Source organism: Mauremys reevesii, linkage group 10 (assembly GCF_016161935.1).
Source record: "Mauremys reevesii isolate NIE-2019 linkage group 10, ASM1616193v1, whole genome shotgun sequence".
NCBI lineage: Eukaryota > Metazoa > Chordata > Testudines > Geoemydidae > Mauremys > Mauremys reevesii.
In genome coordinates this window covers 69,984,836-70,005,278 of record NC_052632.1, presented here as the reverse complement: position 1 = coordinate 70,005,278, position 20,443 = coordinate 69,984,836, and the positions used below count along the sequence as shown (strand labels likewise).

Genomic DNA, 20,443 nt, shown 5'->3' with positions numbered 1-20,443 from the left:
AGCTCTTGTCTTTATTCGTTTTCACTATGAATATACCTCAGTGCTGTGGTGTTATGCAAGGTGCTGGTTATGAGTTGACTCTTACAAGCAGGGGGTATCCTGTTCCGCTGGGACGAGTGGGCCTGCTAATTCTGCAAGTGTCCCGTGGATAATGGGCTGGACACTGCAGGGAATGCTCCAAGTATCTGGGGGTTGGTGTGTGCCTGTCACTACCTGTACAGAGAGATTGAGGTCTGCGAAGGCTTGGAAAGCAGTGCTGATGCTGCTACAGGCTGTTGGTTTCAGGGACCTGCTCCAAAGCAAGCAGAGCCAAGACTGTCACACTATGGGTAAGTAGTGGCAAGGTGCCTCACAATCTTGGTTCCTGAGTACCCTTTGAAGTGACATAGCTGCGACAGACCCTGAGTTCCACTGTGACTTAGGTCCGAGCCCTGTCATTTTGCAGTCTGGATGCAGCTCAAGCCATAGACCTGAGTAAGAAGGTCTGCATAGTGTAGTATGGACACGTTAGCATGGCTCTGCTGGTCCAGCAATTGTAAACTAGGTTTACAATGCAGCATGGGCTCAGAAACACTGAGTCTACAAGCCTGGGTCTCACAGACCCAGGTTTACAGTGTGGTATAGACATCTATTAGGATGTCACATAAAAAGTTTGTTTTTTTTAATAAGATAAGAAATTATACACACACACACCATGTTAAAAGAACATTAAGACTGCACATAAAAGTCAAGCACTCAAAAGTTAGGAAATGCCAGAATTAAGGGTGCCTGTGCAACCTTAATTCAGCCCCCTTGTGGATATGGATTTATGATAGTATGTGATTATGTAATTATGACTATTTCCCCACAAGACCCCTGCCTCATTCAGTTCACAGAATGGAGGTCTCTGGGGATGAATTAGGATCATACAGTGAAGAAACCTGTCTATAGGACCCCTACTTCATTTGTTGCGGAGTTGGAAGTGTGTAACCAATGAGGCAGGGGATTGATTACAAGTGAAAGGAGACCTTAATAATGTCCTTCTAATGTAATTTTTGTGTGTTCAGTAACATTCCATGTTCACCTTGCCCAAAGCTGGATATGTATAGAAAAGACAGAATTCCTGTACAGACCTCAGGAGAGAGTCTTTCTACTTACAGAAGTGGCCACCTCAGAAAGGGAGATGCCCACATGTGAAATTTATGTTCAATTTATGGGCTACAACTAGGATCAAAACCAGTCTTAACTTCAATGAAGAAAAAACAAACCTTTCCCCAAAGGTGTGGGTCAGAGACAGCAGGTTTTCAAGAGGTATGGAAGACAGGTGAGATGGAAACATTAGGAAAGAAATGGGGAATTGGGGACGATATTAGAGGTGGAGAGAAACACACAAAATACGGGCAGAAATAAAAGAAAAGGATGTGGGAAAAGCAAGTCACAAAATTGTTGGATGGGTATGAGACTTTAGAAGTACCTCTAGTAGTTGGACTGGTAGCTGAAAAACAAAATCTCATTTACATTTGAAGTTAGGTGGAATACAGCTGAGGGAAATAATGGGACCCATACCAGACAAATACAATTTAACCAAATGCAGGTCAATAGTAATTAATAATATGAAATCTATCCAGGTAATTATTTAGCACTCATTACTGTAGTATCTGAACACCTCACAATCATTACTGGATTTTATCCTAACACCGCCCCTGTGAGGGAGAAAGTATTATCACCATTTTACAGATGCAGAGCTAAAGTACAGAGTACATTAAGTCACTTCCAAGTTCATACACAAAGTATAAGGTAAGAACTGAACCCAGCTCTCCTGAGTCCCAATACAGTATTCAAAACAGTAGACCATCCATACCCTCTTAGTGTTTGATCCACTCATCTTCTCTGTCACATTTCTAAATCCAATCTAGTGCAGCAACAGATTTATTTCCACTTTTAAGATAATTTTCTAAAACATTCATACTAACAGATGTTTCTGTATTTAAAGATAATACATCTACTTTCCCCACAAACACCAGTACAGCAACAATGAAATTAATTTAAACCACCGTCTGTTACTACAGCTATTCATCCAGACACAGGATGATACAAAGCCGTAATTTAAGAACAAAGATACCATTTACACCATTTCATAAAATGTTTATTGAGGATGGTAACACAGGATAAATCATGCAACAGCTCAGTAAAAAAGGGAATCATTTAAAGACTATAAAGAATGGTAATTGGTGCTGCTGATTTTCAAACAAGTTTATAAAAATCATACTAATTGTCCAAAAGTGATACATCAAAAACCACTTGAAGCTGAACATGGACATTACTTGTAAAGTTTTCATTGAAAAACTGAAGACGTTTAAAATGATCACCTACAGATTATGGCAATTGACAACTATCATGGGTTATTCATCCTTATAGCTGCAACAATATTACTACTAATGAAAGTAGGGTTCTACATCCAAAACAGTTTAACCATCTTTTCCTGAATAAAGGACACAATAGAAATGTTTACCACTAAACCACACAGCCAAGCACCTTACCCTCTCTAACCTGCATTGCCACCAAATACTTCATCACTTGGATTGCCTTCCAAGACAACAGATCAAAGACACAGAGGGTACGCACCCTGGTGGCCATAAGAATGGACTCCCTAACATCCTTTAACAGCCTGTTTTTAAAAGGGAAGGAACCAAAGAGAGAAATCTCTAACAAAACATGACTGCCAGCCTTAATGGCACTGACATGTTTTCATAGGAAACTCCCTATCGGCACATGGCATAGCATACTGGTCACAAGAACTTCACATCAAATATCAGTGGGTTCAGATTTAAGTTGACAGATATAATTCACCTTTTGGAAAAAATAAATATAGTGGAATGAAAATTGAAATGAAGGGGAAGAATAATGATTACCATCCATCAGGCAGCACACATGTGTGTGCACTGAAATAAATCAGTAATTTGAAAGAATCCTTGAAAATTAAAAAAAAATTGTTTGTACTTATTTCTGGTCATAACCTCACAAAACCTCACTTTTGGAACTATTCAAATTGAAACTACACACTGAATTTATTAATACAGTATAAGTTTCTTTATGTAAAAAATCTTTATACATAGTAATAAAAAAGATAGAGGCAAGATGCATCAAACAGAAATCCGCTGGTTGTTTTTCCTCTGTTCTTACAGAGCCACTGATGACTACCTGTGCTAAAAAGAGTTGTATTTCTGACTTTCTGTCTCAAGCATCTTCGCCTTTGCTTGTGGTAAGGATTGTTCTGTCCAAGCATCCAGAAGGACAGATGCTGGTGATGATTTTTGGCACTTACGCTGGCAAACTGAGCTTCTTTCCTTTTAGTACTAGGAAAAAAAGAAAAAAAAAAGTTACTAAATACATAGATGTATCCATGGACAAATTGTTGAAGTATGTGAAGGAATATAATTTATCAATCACTTTTTTGTAAGGAATGCTCTATAATCAGGTCCTCCTAACTCCCATCTCCCTGCCATGAAATTCACTGGGAAAGTACAGTAACTCCTCACTTAACATTGTAGTTATGTTCCTGAAAAATGCAACTTTAACCAAAACAATGTTAAGCGAATCCAATTTCCCCATAAGAATTAATGTAAATGAGGAGGTTAGGTTCCAGGGAAATTTTTTTCACCAGACTCTGTGTGTGTGTATACACACACACACACACAGTATAAGTTTTAAGTTTTAAACAATTTAATACTGGTACACATTAGTTGAGGTGGAGGAGTCAGACGGTGGGATATTTCCAGGGAATGCTACTGCTAAATGATGAACTAGCAATTGGCTGAGCCTGAAGGGTTAACTCTCACACTCTACTGTATAAGGCAGCAGGAAAGGAGGGAGGGCAGACACAGAAACACAGAGAGAGAGAGATGCGCATTTCCCCTTTAAGTATGAAGAGTGGGGTCAGAAGTACACTGCCTTATTAATTAGATCAGCAAGCTGAGACCGGACCACAGCTGCAGCTGCCTGGAAGCTCCCTCTGTCATGTGTCCCCCCTGCTCTATGGAAGATGGGGTAAGCGGGGTGCAGGAGCAGGGGGACACCCTGACATTAGTCTCCCTCCCCCCCCCCAGCAAACAGGAGTCTCGGGGAGCAGCTCCAAGGCAGAGGGTAGGAGCAGCACATGACAGTGGGGGAGAGACAGCTGCAATTGATAGCCTGCTGGGCAACTGCTGCACAGGGAACTTAGGGAAGCTGATAGGGAGAGCTGAAAGGGGGGCTGTCGGTCCACCCTGGTTCCAACCACGCACCAGCTAGCTCCACCAGGCTGCTCTTCCTGCAAGCAGTGGACAAAGCAAGTGGCTGCCAAAAGACGTTAGAAGGAAGCATTGCACAACTTTAAACAAGCATGTTCCCTAATTAATCAGCAACGTAACAACATTAACCAGGATGACTTTAAGTGAGGAGTTACTGTATATGGAAAGAAGAGACTGTTCCACTCTGCCCCCTTGCATACACATGGAAATTCTTAAATTCTAGCATCATGAATTTTGTCAGGCCAGGGTATGATAACATCAATGAACCAGTAGTGGTGATCTACCATAGTGGGCCTAACCAAAGTAATAAGAGTCACAAATATGCAACTTTGGGGTGACAAGATGGGGGGAAATATGAGGAGGGGCAGAACAGCTAACAGATTCTACAGGGCTGATGGTTTCTTGGATCAACATAAAATACAATCAAATCTTATTTGTCCAGGAGGAGTTCTCCATCTTGAAGGACGCCCCTTCAGATTCGTACTACCAATTTAAAAACAGTGTGGAAGAGCTGTGCTGATTTTACAGGGTTCAGGAAGAAGGATGACATGATTGTTCCCCCAAAAAGGTACAATGTGAATACACTGAATTACATTAGTTTTAACTATGTCAGAGAGACTCATCAGAACCATGGTTCCACCTGTAGTGGTGATAGGCCCTCAAAAGGCCCAGAACTATCAAAAAATGTACTGTAAAAATTTACACATAATATTAACAAGTTGGTGACCTCAGTACAGACAATCAGTTAGAAAAAAAGTCAATTTAACCATGCCTGACACTACAGGGTATTATAATACAACCTGATGCTGCCAGTTACTGTACTACTTACCTTTTGTAACATACAAATAGAAGAAGTCGCAGTAAAGAATGGTCTGGACCACACCAGCAACAACAGCTATGAGGTCAAAGAATCCTTCAAAATAGTAGCGCCAAATCCAATTGATTAGGTACAAGGCACGGTACAGACCCAAGAAGAAAAGATAGTGAGTGGTGATGGTCTCTGCTTCCCCAGTTTTACTAATCATAAAAAGCTGGGGGAGGATAGCAACTGATTCAAGGTAGATAGAGAAGGTCCACAAGATCTGAAAGAAAAAAAGGCAAATACATTCAATACCACTAATTTCCCTCCATACCTTTGAGTCAGGAAGATGTTAGGCAGTAAAAACTGAGGTCAAACCAAACAATTTTATGAACAAATAAGAGTAATTTGACAAGTCCTCCTTGTCACAAATCCAGACAAAACCTTCTCCAATCAGCACAAGTAGGAAAACTGCATAGACCTTTGAGTTAAAAATTTGCAGCACCCTGAAATCCATTTAAAAGACTTGATTCTGTGAGATGTTGAGTGTCTCCAAATTGTTGAGGCCACTTTTCATCTCTCTGGATCAGAATTTAAACAAAGAATCTTAGGCTAGTAAATTGAGAATAAGTTCCTCCTATTTTCTTTCACACACACACCTCCAATTAGGGCATGATCCTGCACAAACTGAAGCCAGTAGCAAAACTTCCATAGACTTCACTTGTTGCAGGGTCAGGCTCTAATTGGGGAAAACCTTCAGCGGACTAGAAGAGAATTCTTTTCCATTTACCTTATTAACCGAGGGGGAAAAAATTATCAACCTTCAATTGTTGTGTACTCTCCAGATAAAAAGCAGACAAGAAGGTAAAATTCCATTTTATGCCTAAATGGAAAGAGCATCTAGCCTAAAGTTTTGCAACATCCATGGAAATCAAAATAATCGAGCATTTTAACACTGGCTGAAAGCTCATGAGTCAATAGGAAAAAAAAAAAGGAGAGATTTAAAAACAAAAATGTTGCAATTAAGGACATTAAGACAATATTAAGACACTTTCCTTAATGAAATCTGACAACCCTATGGCCTAGAAAAATTCAGTTTCACTCCAATTAATATATATACAGGAGGGTATATTTTATACTATAGTGAAACATTTATTTTCTGTGCTGATAAACGATAAACAAATTTACTGTATTTCTAGTGTGGCTACAATTTCTGCAAATACTCTAGAAGTTTGTAATACAGTATAATGATTCAGAATTTTTGTAATTCTTTTTGGTTTCACCAGATGGCACCAAATTCTTACTGGCTGCCAGTCTGCTAAGCTTGAAAAATGCCCAAAAACATATGACAAATGATATTGCTGGATTAATATCACAGCCATGAGTGTGAGGTAAACAATATATGCTTCTGTTTGATAAAATAATGAAGTGACCATCCACTGGAGCACTAAATTCAGCCTTTCAAGTGCCAGAACCTGTATTCTTTACACAGACTACATTCTGACTGAAGTTCAGAGAGTTTAAAGGTATGATAGGGGTGCAGTACCACTATATCTGTCATAGGATGTATTTTACAAATGGGCTTTTAGAAGTCTTATGTCCAATACACCCTCAAAATATTTTTTCATACTGAAACATTTCTAACTGTTGAAAGCATATTTTAAATAAAATTACATCATCTTTACATTATTACAGAAAACCAACAAACTTAAAATACCAGAAATAACCTCAACCAACCTCTAGAGGGGAGAAGTCATGATTGACAAGAAACGAGAGTCCACCAACAGGAACCACCAGAAACTCCACTCGGAATGTGTCATGGTTTCCATCGTAGGTAGCCTTAAATTTCATGTAGATCAGGTATACAGTGGCATATGAGCAAGCAACGTAGATAAGCTAATAAGGAAAAAAAACAAACAGAAAACAAATGTGATTGTACACCCTCTAACAAAAAAAAATACATTACTGTTTACAAAAAACCCAAACTTACTGTTTGTCTATATGACACTGCAAAAGAATACAAGGAGTGAATGGTGTTTTACTCCTCTTCATAGAGTACTAATTCAAAAGCCAGTAACTCTTGGTTCTACAATTTTAATCTAAATAATTATACGAGTTATAACCTGATGGCTTCTGTCATACAGGATTCAAGGCAGTTCCATTATAACTCTCTGTTTTCACATTTCACCTTTAGTTCTACATTTTTCCATACCTTACTTCTGGCTAATAGTGACTAAAGGAAGTTTCAACAAAACTCTTTCAGAAGTTTGAGTGGAGAGGACTGGGAGGAAAAATACATTTTCCCTCTTGTAGAAAAACTGTGAAGGGGATACTAAAAACTGCCAAACATTTAAACTTAAAAATTGTTCATATGCATAATCCATTACTAGTATGTGCTTTGGGACTTCTGAAAAATATGAAGTTACGAATAGTTGAAAATTACAGTGCAACATGCACATGGATATTAGAAAGTTTATGCAGTGATCAGAAACACAGATCTGATCCTCATGCATGGTCTGTCATGTAGCTATAGCATCACACTTACTCAACGGAGCCATTCTAACACTTTAAAAGCCACATAGCCTGGAGAAAGAGCACATGTCTAGAAGCCCTGAACTGTTGATTTCTATTTCTTTTTCCTTTTCTATCACTGATTAGCCATAATACTGTACACAGTGTGCTTTGTTCAATTCTATGCAGAAAATGTTTTAAAAAAAGCAAAAATTAAAAAGATAAATATATTCAAATATGCCCAGAGTAAGAAAACATGACCCCATCAATGTCCAAAGTAACACACATCAAAGTGAACGTGAAAGTTGAAGAAATATAGAATCATAGAATATCAGAGTTGGAAGGGACCTCAGAAGGTCATCTAGTCCAACCCCCTGCTCAAAGCAGGACCAATCCCCAACTAAATCATCCCAGCCAGGGCTTTGTCACGCCTGACCTTAAAAACCTCTAAGGAAGGAGATTCCACCACCTCCCTAGGTAACCCATTCCAGTGCTTCGCCACCCTCCTAGTGAAAAAGTTTTTCCTAATATCCAACCTAAACCTCCCCCACTGCAACTTGAGACCATGACTCCTTATTCTGTCATCTGGTACCACTGAGAACAGTCTAGATCCGTCCTCTTTGGAACCCCCTTTCAGGTAGTTGAAAGCAGCTATCAAATCCCCCCTCATTCTTCTCTTCTGAAGACTAAACAATCCCCATTCCCTCAGCCTCTACTCATATAATCTAGTGGTGGTTAGCGTGTTGGACTGGGACTCAAGATTCCGGGAGTGTGTTCCTGGCTCTGCTGTTAACTTCTTGAGCAACCTTGGGCAAGTAAGATTACTTGTTTTTACAAACAGTATATGGTTTATCTTACAATGTTGTGATAACTGATGTTCATAAAGCTCTAAATGCCATGATGAAAAGTCCATCTTATTACTCAGCTTTTAACAAATTACTCATTTTCTATAGTTGCAGCTTCATCTGATTTAGATGTCATATTTCCTCATATTAATAGCTTATAGAAGGTTTCTTTGGTGGGAAAGAGTATTTGTATGGAGTGCAAATTTCCATATACTTTGTCTGAAGCTCCTTTGTCCTTTAAGTTACCAAAGCAGTAGACCATCACCTACCAGAAAAGGCTTTTGTTAAAGGAACTGTGTGTGCAAAACAATGACTAGCCTTTCTCACTTATGCAGAATACTGTACCTTCATAGATGTGTTATACAATGAAATGAATGAAGTGAAGAGATCCAGATAACGGGTAGTGAAGACCAGAGCAAAGAGAAGCTGGCTTTTCCCAGAAATACCTAAAGCAATAAATGAAATAATTATTATATATAACAAAGGACAATGTTTGCTGCTAAAGGTGTAGAAGTAAACGGTGAAAGTGCAGGATTGGATTTCCCTGCACAAGTGGATTTCCAAGTGGATTTCCCTGCACAATGAGGACAGAGACTGACTTCTCAGAACTAAGAGAAGCACCAATAGAGTCATGAGTTTGTGCATGTTAGTGATATCAAACTAAGGTGCACTGGCATCACTAAACTATGCAGTGGAAAAGGTGCCAGCATGATACAAGATTTAGTTAAAGTTATTAGAAGCCATACAGTTTGCAGATCATACTTTTGAAGGTTACGCCATCTGTTCAGTATCACCACTAGTGGTTTCTATATAGCAGAGCTCAGTTATATTAGTAAGAATTAGCTTTGTATTGTAACCAGTGTTGTCACATGCCCTTATACATTAGCTACATACTGGACAGCTCCAAAGATGCAAGGATAGACAAGAGATACTGCATATTCCAAGGATAAGAGGAGCATGCAACCACCAGTTGCTTAGTGACTTGAAAGGAATTAAAGCTATTTTAACAGTGAATATGGCAATCTATTCTTACAGTTCAATTGCTCCACAGGATTAGGCAAATAAATTTTATATAGAATAGTCAGAAAGTGTGCTTATTAGTATGTACAGTAACATTTACAAAAAGGACTTGTGTGACCTAGGAGCCTAAATCTTATTTTAAAAAATGACTTTGAAAATGGGATTTAGGCTTGTATAGCCAATCCTACAAGACCTTGCAAGTGCTTAACTTCAGGCACCATGAGTAGTTCCACTGAAGACAGTAAGTCTTAGGTGCTTTTGAAAACGTTACCTGTAGTGTCCTTGCCTGATATTACCATTCTGATCTGATACTCTGATGTGAGCAGTGACATCACCTGCTCTACATTTGTCTTACCATATGACTATCCTCATTCCTGATTGTTTTGAGTGAAAGTAGTCTACCAAGTATTTTAGCTAAACAGATGAATCTGTTCAAAGGCTCAGAGACAGAGGGTAAGAAATATCTAGCATTTATAGATCTGTCCTGTTTTATGGGTTGCTATAAAAGTTAAAACCTGGCACTGCAAATCTTTACTCCTCTTTATTAAGGTCCATAGAATTAATTTCCTAGTAATGGCTTTTAGGATCAGGTCAGATCAAGTTCAACCATGATGCTCTCCATGCAGAGAGGGAAATGCTTTGAGTAAAGTTTCCCGCAAATAAAACAATGCTTTGCACCTAAACAAACTGTATTTATACAAAAAGTCCGTATTACTTGAATAGCTTGATTGTAATATTTTGTTAATTAGGTATTTTATTACAACTTTCATATGTAATAAATATTTATTTGGGAAGCTTAATACATTCTCTCTAGTATCAACCAACTGCCAATAATCTAAATCTTAGCATAATAAAGTAAAACCAAATAGACAAACACTATATAGTTTTTGTTTATATCTTTTCTAAGTTGGAATTTTGCAATCTCACTTTCCAAAAAAAGAAATTTATGGTTTAAGCCCCCACTCACCATTAGCCACAGCTGAATGGAGTTCTCAAGCCTTAAAAATGGGCATTTAGAATATTTTGAATATAAAAGTAAATCCATTTATTTGGCCTCTGAAGTCCAGACCCACCAATGATACCTGGCATCAGGCCAGGTACAGAACCTACTGTAGACTTGAATCAGCCTACTGTGAAAAGTTAAGATTTGCAACAACCAAACCAACCAACCAACCCAAAATAACCCCCTCCAAACAATTGTGGATTTTTTTTTTAAATCTTTCTAAAATGGCATTTTTTGGAGAAAATATGGACTTGTCTTTCCCATACAAGTTGGCTACAGCTTCTAGTAAGGTTCAGTGATGAATGTGAAGTCAGTGCAGCTGGTCCCATGGAAGGTATTGATTCCAAGACCTACCAGATGAAAAAAGGTCAATTTTATATTAAAAATGTGCATAATGCCCCTCTTACCCTGCTCATTTAGGGTATACATCATGTAGTTTGACAGCCCTTGCAATTGCAGGTTATCGTTAACACTTGGCAAGGGATATTGCAGAAGAACAAATCAATTTCATGAGTTAATTTGCAGAGCAAACACTCTAATTTGAAATGGATTACAGAAAACAATCTGTACATGGCAGTTTTACTCCTGGGGAAATTCTGTGCCAACAAATTTAAAAAATTCTGCAAAATTCTGCGTATTTGTCAAAATATCACGCCAGTTTCAATTATTTTGGCAATTTATTTCAAAATACCTGCCAGCAAGTATGTCTGTAACAATATAGACAGGGGAAAAAAAAGATTCAGGAAATGTTTTTGGTTTGGTTTTTTTTGACCAATAGATTCCTTACTAGGCATATTAATACAGAACTCTAAGTAATTCATTTAAACTACAATATAGAAACGTACTTCCCACATCCCTCAGAAGCAGTGCAAAGGCCTGGGGAAGTCAGGGGTACTGGAGGAATTGAGGGAGAGGGAAAGAGCCTGGGAGGGAAACAGGAGGGTTGTTGAATGTAGGTGGGATAAAGTATGCAACAGTTGTTTGGGGTTTTTTTTTTTGCAGGGGGGGGATTGTTAGAGAATTGGGGAGCATCCCCCATGCAGACCCTGGTTGACCTCTAGCCTCTCCCATTCCGTCATGCGCATCTACCCCTGTCCCCATGTGTCTCTGCACCTTGTACCCCCATTCCCTTCTGACCCTGAAGCCCTCTACCCCCTGCAGCCCCACAGCCTCCCTCCCCCGTCCTCATGTGTCCCTGCAGCCCTCCGCCAATTTAGCCCCTGGCTCTATACCGTCACCCCACTAGCTCCTTAGCCCATGCCAATCTATCCCCCACCACTAACCTTTCTGAACCCCAGACTGTGACCTCCCAGCAACCCCACGTGCCGCTGTCTATCCCCTGCCTCCTCACTTGCCCCCATTGTGAGGAATGCAGCCTCTTCCCCCTCCCTCTCTGCTGGCTGCCCTCTCTGCAGGAGCCACAGCAGCCCCTGGTAGGTGAAAGTGTAACTGCAGCACCTCTCCAGCAGAATCTATATTCTGCAGAGGAAAAAAAAATCTGCAGAGGACATGAATTCTGTGTGTGCACAGTGGTGTAGAATTCCTCCAAGAGTATAGTTCATGGAAGCACATTATTTAGCATGTTATATTGACTTCCATGTCATAAAAAGGACATTTATAATTATATTAAATAAAGTCAGCAGCAACATCCTGTATGGAGTTCCATACAAAGAGATTCCTAGTAATTATTTCTGAGTTGCTGTTTGGTGTGATAAATATTTTTCTGAAGCCCTAATTCAAAAGCTTAAATAAGCAGTTTGGCTATCCAAAATCTGCATTTTCTGCCAAAGCTCTAATGAACAGTACTACCTAAGTTAATTTGCTCTCCCCTTGGATTCCTTCCTCTCACTTAATCTAACACATTACCAGAACAATTTAAGGCAGGGGTTCTCAAACACTGATAGTGTTATTCACTTCTCATATACAGAAATTGTCTTGTGGTCTCCCCTTCTCTATTACAAACCACCTCCTCCTTGAGGCCTCAATCCCCATTTCCTCTCCTTCTCTTAGGAATCAGTGACTCAGTAGAGGTACATAGCCTGTCTCTCCTTCATTTTCAGCTGCTTTTTCAGGCCTTCAAGCTCTTCTTGGAACACAGACCTTGGATACACACAGAAGCAGATGGAAAAGAGGAATCAGCACTATGACTTGCCAGCTCTCCATGGTCCATAAACTACAGTTTGGGAATCACTCACTTGAGGGCTTTTGTTTTTTAATTATTTCTAATTTTCTCCTTACTTTGGGGTCACACAGTTAAACCATCTGTCGGTTTGCTCGCACCCTTCCTTAACGTCTGAGAAAATCACAGGGTGCATGCATATTTGGTGCTAAGTTACAAACTGCTCTAATAAACAAGCTTTGTAAGTGATAGCATAAAGCCATCAAGATGACAGTTGGGTATTCATCAGTGACTGCTGAAGTGTTATCTGATACCATCATAATGGGTGATGTGCTTCTGGAATGGCCTTACAGACAAATTTGAGTAAGCTGATGTTTACAGAATTCTTAGAATATAACAAACACTGATATGACAAACTCCCACAGGAAAAATCATAGATTCATAGAAATGTAGGGTTGGAAGGGACCTTGAGAAGTCATCATGTCCAACGCCCTGTGCTGAGGCAGGATTAAATAAACTTAAACCATGCCTCACAGGTGTTTGTCTACTCTGTTCTTAAAAATCTCCAATGGTGGGAATTCCACAACTTCCCTTGGAAGCCTTTTCCAGGTCCTAACTACTCTTACAGTTAGAAAGTTTTTCCTAATAGCTAACCTACATCTCCTTTGCTGCAGATTAAGCTCATTATTTCTTGTCCTACCTTCAGTGGACATGGAGAACAATTGATCATCTTCTTTATAACAGCTCTTAACATATTAAAAGACTATTATCAGGTCCCCCCCTCAGTATTCTTTTCTCAAGACTAAACATGCCTAGATTTTTTTTTAACCTTTCCTCATAGGTCACATTTTCTGAACGATTTATCATTATTGGTGCTCTCCTCTGGACTCTCTCCAATTTGTCCACATCTTTCCTAAAGTGTGGTGCCCAGAACTGGCCACAGTACTCCAGCTGAAGTCTCACCACTGCTGAGTAGAGCAGGACAATTATCTCCCATTTCTTACATAGGGCAGTCCTGTTAATACTCCCGAGAATGATACTACACTTTTTTTTTGCAACTGTATCACATTAGTGATTCATATTAAATTTATAATCCATTATGAGCTCCAAATCTTTGTCAACAGTTCCACAACGTAGCTAGTTGCTCCCCATTTTGTAGTTATCAACTGATTTTTTTTCTTCTAGGTGAAGTACTCTGCCCTTGTCTTTATTCAATTTCATTTTGTTGAATTGGACCAATTCAACAATTTGTCAGGGTCATTTTGAATTCTAATCCTGTCCTTCAAAAAGCTTGCAATCCCTCTCATCTTGGTGTCACCTGCAAATTTTATAAGCACACCCACCACTCCAATATCTGAGACATTAATGAAAATACTGACTAGTACCAGACCCAAGACTGATTCCTGCAGGACCCCACTAGGTACACGCTCCGTGTTTGACAGCAAACCACTTAAAACTACTTTTTCAGTACAGTCTTTCTACCAGTTGTGCACCCACCTTATAGTAATTTCATCTGGACAGCATCTCCCTAGTTTGCTTATAAGCATGTATGTGGGACTGTGTCAAAAACCTTACTGAAATCAAGATCTAGCACATCTGCTGCTTCCCCCATCCACCAGGCCAGTAACCCTGTCAAAGAAAGAAATTTTGCCTTGGTTTGGCATGACTTGTTCTTGACAAATCCATGCTGGCTATGCCTTATAGCCCTATTAATCTCTAGGTGCTTAAAAACTGATTGTTTAATAATTTGTTCCAGCATCTTTCAAAGTATCAAAGTCAGGCTGATTGGTCTATAATTCCCTGTGTGCTCTATTTCCCCCTTTTTAAAGATAGGTACTATGTTTGCTCTTCTCCAGGTCTCTGGGACCTTACCAGTCTTCCCAGAGTTCTGAAAGATAACTGCTAACAATTCCAAGATTGCTTCAGCTCATTCCTTAAGTATAAAGGGACAGTCCCATATTTAAGCCCTCATGCAGGTGTCCTGACTTTTTCTTAAAAACGGGCAAATTGTCCCATATTTTATGCCCCCCTTCCCCCAATCAGTATTGGTGGGTCCTGCTACTGACTGGATCCCTGCTCACCAGCCACCTGCCCACCAGCAGTGAGTGAGGGGGTCCAGTGGCTGACAATGGGGGTAGGTGTGCAAGGCTGGTGGCAGGGTGAAGATGCAGCCTGTGGGGCTGGCCGCTCCCTCTGCCGGTCCATCAGCGCAGCCCCCACTGTGTGCTCGCTCTCAGCCAGCAGGGCCCAGCCCCCTGGCCCATTTCCGGCCGGCACTGGCTGCGTGCTGTGAGGCCTGTGTGTATGGGCAGGCGCCAGGCAGCAGCCAGTTGTGTGTTTCCTCTGCTACTCACCCATCAGCTCTTTACGTGCTCCCCCTCTTTCTATCCTCTCCCTGATTTTCCCCTTCACCCCGCCCCCCAGTCCCATGGCTCCTCCATATCTCCCCCGGTGAAGCACATCTCGCTCCCAGCACAGTGCAGCAAACCAGCCCCTAGTTGGAGTGCTCAGCTCACCAACAGTCTGGTCAGCAGGCTCCTTCCTTTCCCTACCGCCTCTGGCTTGGCTGGCACCTCAGGAAAGCCCAAGACTCGCTGGCCTGGAGGAGCCAAGCCCTGCATGTGCCAAAGCCCTGTGCAGCGCTGGCATGGGGAAGCCTCTCTACCGCTCAGCTAAGCTCTGGTGTGGTGGTAGAAGGAGGAAGTGATTTCCAGCCTGTTGCATCCCGGCCCTGCAAGCGCCACAGCAGCCCCCTGGGCAGGGGCTTAGCACCCTCTTCACCTGTCCCCCTCGAGTCCTGCCCCTAGGCACCTTTCCCTGGCGATCCACCTCTCTAGTCAGGTTCCCTGGGTCCTGGTGCACAATGCATCCTTAGGGCTTAACCCCTTCCTGTCCACACTGTAGCCAGGGGACAGGAGGCGGCTGGGTTATGTTGGTGGCCAGCAACAGCCTGAAGGTGTTAGCTGCCTTTCAACACTGTGCAGGCAGGAAGGGACAAGCTGCTTCCAACCACTGGGGAGGGGGAGAGAAGAGATGAGCTCTGCAAAGACATGGGCCAGATCATCCCTTCCCCGAGTCCCCTTCCCCTGCAGCTGGAAGCAGCTCCTTTCCCTTCCCTCCCGCACAGTACCAAAAGGCTACTGCTGGCTACATTCTGGTGTGAACCCTGACAGAAATCGGGGTGTGGGGGGGAAGAGGGCATGTGACCCTGCGTGCCCCCACACTTCATGTGTTGCTTTGAGAAGACGCAGTGCCCGGATCCAGGACAGGTGGGTCCATCCTGGGGGCCCAGCCAGGCATGGAGGGCAGAGAGCACCAGGCAGGGAGGGTTGGGTCAGTCAGTCGGTGTGTCCCCCTCCCCCCATGTGAGAGAGGTGTACAGGAGTGTGTCACATCTCCTTGCATGTGTCACCCCTCCTAATGTGAATCCTAAAGCCTTAAAGATAAGAGGGTAAATAAAAAAATCCAACTAAGCAGTATTCCTTTTTGACAGGCTCAGTCAACTTGATGTTAATTTTAACATTTGTACTGCATTGTTCTGATTGATTGCCGCTGAACTTGAATATGAGTAATTTTACTAGGTGTCCCACATTCAGCATAGGGAAATATGGTCACCCTACTTAAGTACTCTAGGATTAATTTAATCAGCCCCTGCTGAGCTGAATACATTTAACATACCTAAACTTTCTTGACCTTGGTCTTTTCCTATTTTGGCTTACATTCCTTCCCCTTTGTTGTTTAATATTAACTGCATTGAGTATCTGGCCACCATTAACTTTTTTAGTGAAGACTGAAGCAAAATAGGCATTAAACACCCGAGACTTCTTGATGTCATCACTTATTAGCTCTCCTTCCCCACTAAGCAGAGGGCCTACACGTTCCTTCATCTTTCTTTTGCTCATAATGTATTTACAGAACTTATCACCTTTTATGTCTCTTACTAGGTGTAACTCATTTTGTATCTTAGCTTTTCTCATTTTGGCTGTACATCCTTTTGCTTTTCTTTTGTACTCATCCTTGCAATTTGTCCATGTTTCAACTTTTTGTAGGATTCCTTTTCGATTTTCAGGTTATTAAAGAGCTCCTGAAGGAGCCATATTGGCCTCTTCCTAGCTTTCCTTCACATTGGGATAGTTTGCAATTGAGCCTTCAATACTGTCTCCTTGCAAAACTGCCAGCTCTCTTGAACTCCTTTTTCCCTTAGATTTTCTCCCCACATGACCTTACTTACCAGTTCTCTGAGTTTGTTAAAGTCTGCTTTTTTGAAGTCCACTGTCCTTATTCTAGTGCTCTCACTCCTTCCTTTCCTTAGGATCGTCAAATCTATCATTACATGATCACTTGCACCCAAATGAACCGCAAGTGAGCCTCTGAAGAAAAGCCCACAGTAAAGTTATTCTCACTCGTTGTTGTTAGGGCTTAGAGGCTAGAGCCCTGAGAGAAGAGAAAAGAAGGATTTGAACTCCTGCCCCCTAGTTCCACCTACCTTTTCTTTAAGAAAATAAACCCTGGTAAATTTATCTCCATCTCACAAAAAGGAATAGATAAGAGCATAAAGCAGATTTTTCCTACTAAAAGTGCTAAGGAAAAGTTAATTAATTTCCTTTTAGAAGGGCATTCTGAGAGTGGGAGGAGTCTGGGGTCCTATGTAACACATGTTATTCCACTTCTTGGTGATAGAAAAGCAGCCCCCAGGAGAGATGTTACAACTCTATAACTTACTGGAGACACAGGTAAAGAAAGGTTTGTTTGTTTCCAAAAACCTACTAACTCTGGAGAAAGTGACTTTGGGGAACCGATAGCATTTTGATCATTAAGCACCTTTGGGGGAGGGGAGAAGGGACTAAATTATATTTTATATTGTATGTTTGCTGATATAATAAGTACCCCAGTATTCCAAAAAGATCACATAAGAAGTCTGGTGAAGCAGGGAATTGAACCAGGATCTTCTGAATCTAAGGTTAGCACCTTAACCACTCAAGCAATAGAAAATATAACCTTTTATCTTGGTCACTGGTTTCAATATAGCCCTTCTTCAATATCTCATATGCCTGGGTTAGAAGGCTTTTTAAACTCCCAAACTACACACCTTTCTCTGCATTTGTTTCTTGACATGGAGCCCAGTATTCCAAAACTCTTATTTGTATGACACATCAAGAAGGATTTGTAGAATTGGGCTCTTTGACCGTAAACTCTACTGGCAAGGATTATGTTTTAAGTAACATTAATCTGTAGGGCCCCTTATAAATAGTTCTGAACTGCCATTGTATTTACATCCTAAGTTCATTGCTAGATAGCCTAATAAAGTTTGTTAGAAAACCAAGTTACTTATATATTGTGACAAATATTGTAACTCAAAATTGGTAACTTTAAAAACCAGTTTCTCCAAACTACCAAATTAATAGTGACTGTAGCTGACACAAGATATCAGTCTTTCCATATTCTTCACCTTTCCACATCTAGCTTGCTTGTTCCTAGACTGCTAAATAAACGCTCGATAAACTACCTGCACAGGGTATTAGACATTTCAAACATACTGCCTGTACATACCATCCATTTTATCTCCCCATCCTCAGGCCCCTTGGGGCTCTTAATTTACAATAACTCTCTACTTGTACTTTGTTAGCCCACCACCTTAGCCACTCCTGCTTCACTATAAAATTAATATGTAGGCAATGCTTCATGCCGACAAGTGACAGCAAGGACTAGTTACAGGAATACTTGCTCTCACTGAGGGCCAAAAGAAGCTCCAGTTGAAGGCCAGGCTGTAGGAGAATTGGTATTACCGATAGCTGCGGGGTGGGCAGATTATTTAATACACATATATGAAGCACCTAGACTGAATTACTGGAGCAGCAGTAGTTCCAGCTTTCTGGAACAATGTACAATGGTAGAAAACTGCTTCCAAAGCTATTTCCAGATAGCTCTACTGTTAACTGAGTGAAACAGTAGAAGCCCCATCACTTTTCTCTATGGATATAAATTCCATTGTGATAATTTAGTCTAACCTCCTGTATAATTGTCCCAAAAAAGATTCCTAAAGCATATTTTTAGAAAAACATCCTATCTTGATTAAAAAAACTTCAAGTGATAGGGAATCCACCATGATCCTTAGCAATTTTTTTTAAACCACCACCCAAGGGATCCCTCCACACACTGGGGTTTCCCCCTACTTAAACACACACCAGTCCAGGGAAGCCCCACTCTGTAGCAGTAGAGAGTTAGGACTATGACTAGACAAAGCACTAATAAATGTACAATAGGAATCAAGCCTTCCCCCGATGCAGTGACAGTGAATTTACACAGCTAATTTATAGACCCATGAGAATAGTGGTTCTGAAAAGCTGACACCGTACAGCCAGAATTCAACATCATCCCTCTTCCTAGCAGCTCAATCCACCACACCTTCAGTTAGCTGCCACGTCAGACTAGGCCAGGGATCCCAATGGAGAGCCTATTCTCAAGCCCGGATTCAGTCATTCGCTTCCAATTTTCTATTGAAGTTGGCAATATAAGTGAGAAACCACTCAAAATCCCCTAATCTAATATGATGGCAACGTAACGCCTTTTGAAAAAGGCATTAAGAGTGCAAATTAGTGCGATTAGATATAAAATAGTAAGCCTGCAAGAGAAACTTCAGGATTTGCAAACTGCAATGTCAGCTACTCCAAACATCTGCACCAAAGCCTGCCCTTTGCAAATTAGATCTGTGTTTAAAGAAGGAAAGTATACAGACAGAGGACAATTTAGGCTGGACACAGCTAGAGAATGAGCACAGCTCACTTAAAATTTAAAAAAAATCTTATTTCTGCAACTCTGATGTAGTTGTGCAAAGTGACGCTTGCCTGCCTTCCAGGAGACTCGTTCCTTTCCTCCTCCAAACCACCTCCCCATTCATTCGCTTTGCACTGGGCAGTTACATAAGGAATGAGCTGCACAACTGTGGGATGGAGGAAAGTACTAGTGCTTTCTGCAGCGCGTCAGGGACTGAAGCATGAATAACTGCTACTGCTTAAAGCCGCTAAATCTTTAACATGATCAGAGCTGTCACACGAGGAGGCAATGGAAGCGCATCGCCTTTATTTAGAGCTACCCCAGCCCTGGGGTATTTTTCGGGGGAGGAAGGGCAAGGACAGGAGTCTCCCTGATTCACATCCACCCAAGCCTCCCACATTTAGGAAGGGGAAATCTTCATGTTGTCTACACGCGGGGCAGCTCTTCAGAAAAACCTCCCCCTTCTCCCTGCTGCTGGGGATTTTGTGAGTACCCCATGAAGACCTGACAGTTCTCTCTCTCCAGCAGCTGGAGCAGCCAGCTATGCCCCCACTCCCCCACGAAATCCCTCTCTCCCATCCCCAGCAAAAGCACCGCTCCCCACCTCGGTGCCCCTGGCAACTGAGGCAACTCCTGGGGCGGGGGTGCCCCACACCTGCAGGGGAGGGCAGAGGCCCCTGTGGAAAAGCTGGTTTCCCCACTCCCCCCGCGGTCGGTCTAATTCCCTCCCCGCATCGGAGGATCAGGCCCCGCTCCCCCCGCGTCGGTCCGGTCCGGTCCTCCCAGGGAACATCAGGCCCCGCTCCCCCGCGTCGGGTCGGTCCGGTCCGCCCAGGAAGTATCAGGCCCCGCGCCCCCCAGTCCGCGCGGTCCCCCCGGGCACGCACCGGCGCAGGAGCGGGTCTTCCAGATCTTGAGCAGCAGGATGATGATGGCCGCCAGGTGGGACAGGTCCCCGGTGAGGCGGAAGATGTTCATGGCGGAGGCAGGGCAGCCCGGAGCCGGGGACCGAAGATGGCGAGAGCTCAACGGGCACCGAGCGACGTGGCCCGGAGACGTGGCCAGACAGCCAGCGCGCCCGATGCACCCTGGGAAACCGGAGCG

The 20,443-nt window shown here is 42.0% G+C and overlaps 1 protein-coding gene across 1 annotated transcript; it reads right to left on the bottom strand.

Moving 5' to 3' along the window:
• Positions 1-2,107: 2,107 nt before the first annotated feature.
• Positions 2,108-20,436, bottom strand: KDELR2 (KDEL endoplasmic reticulum protein retention receptor 2). The gene is made up of 5 exons (XM_039491088.1): positions 20,227-20,436; positions 8,769-8,869; positions 6,805-6,963; positions 5,098-5,350; positions 2,108-3,335 (listed from the first exon to the last, which is right to left on the bottom strand). The coding sequence occupies exons 1-5, from the start codon at positions 20,315-20,317 to the stop codon at positions 3,301-3,303; spliced, it is 639 nt and encodes a 212-aa protein (XP_039347022.1). The 5' UTR covers positions 20,318-20,436; the 3' UTR covers positions 2,108-3,300.
• Positions 20,437-20,443: the final 7 nt, after the last annotated feature.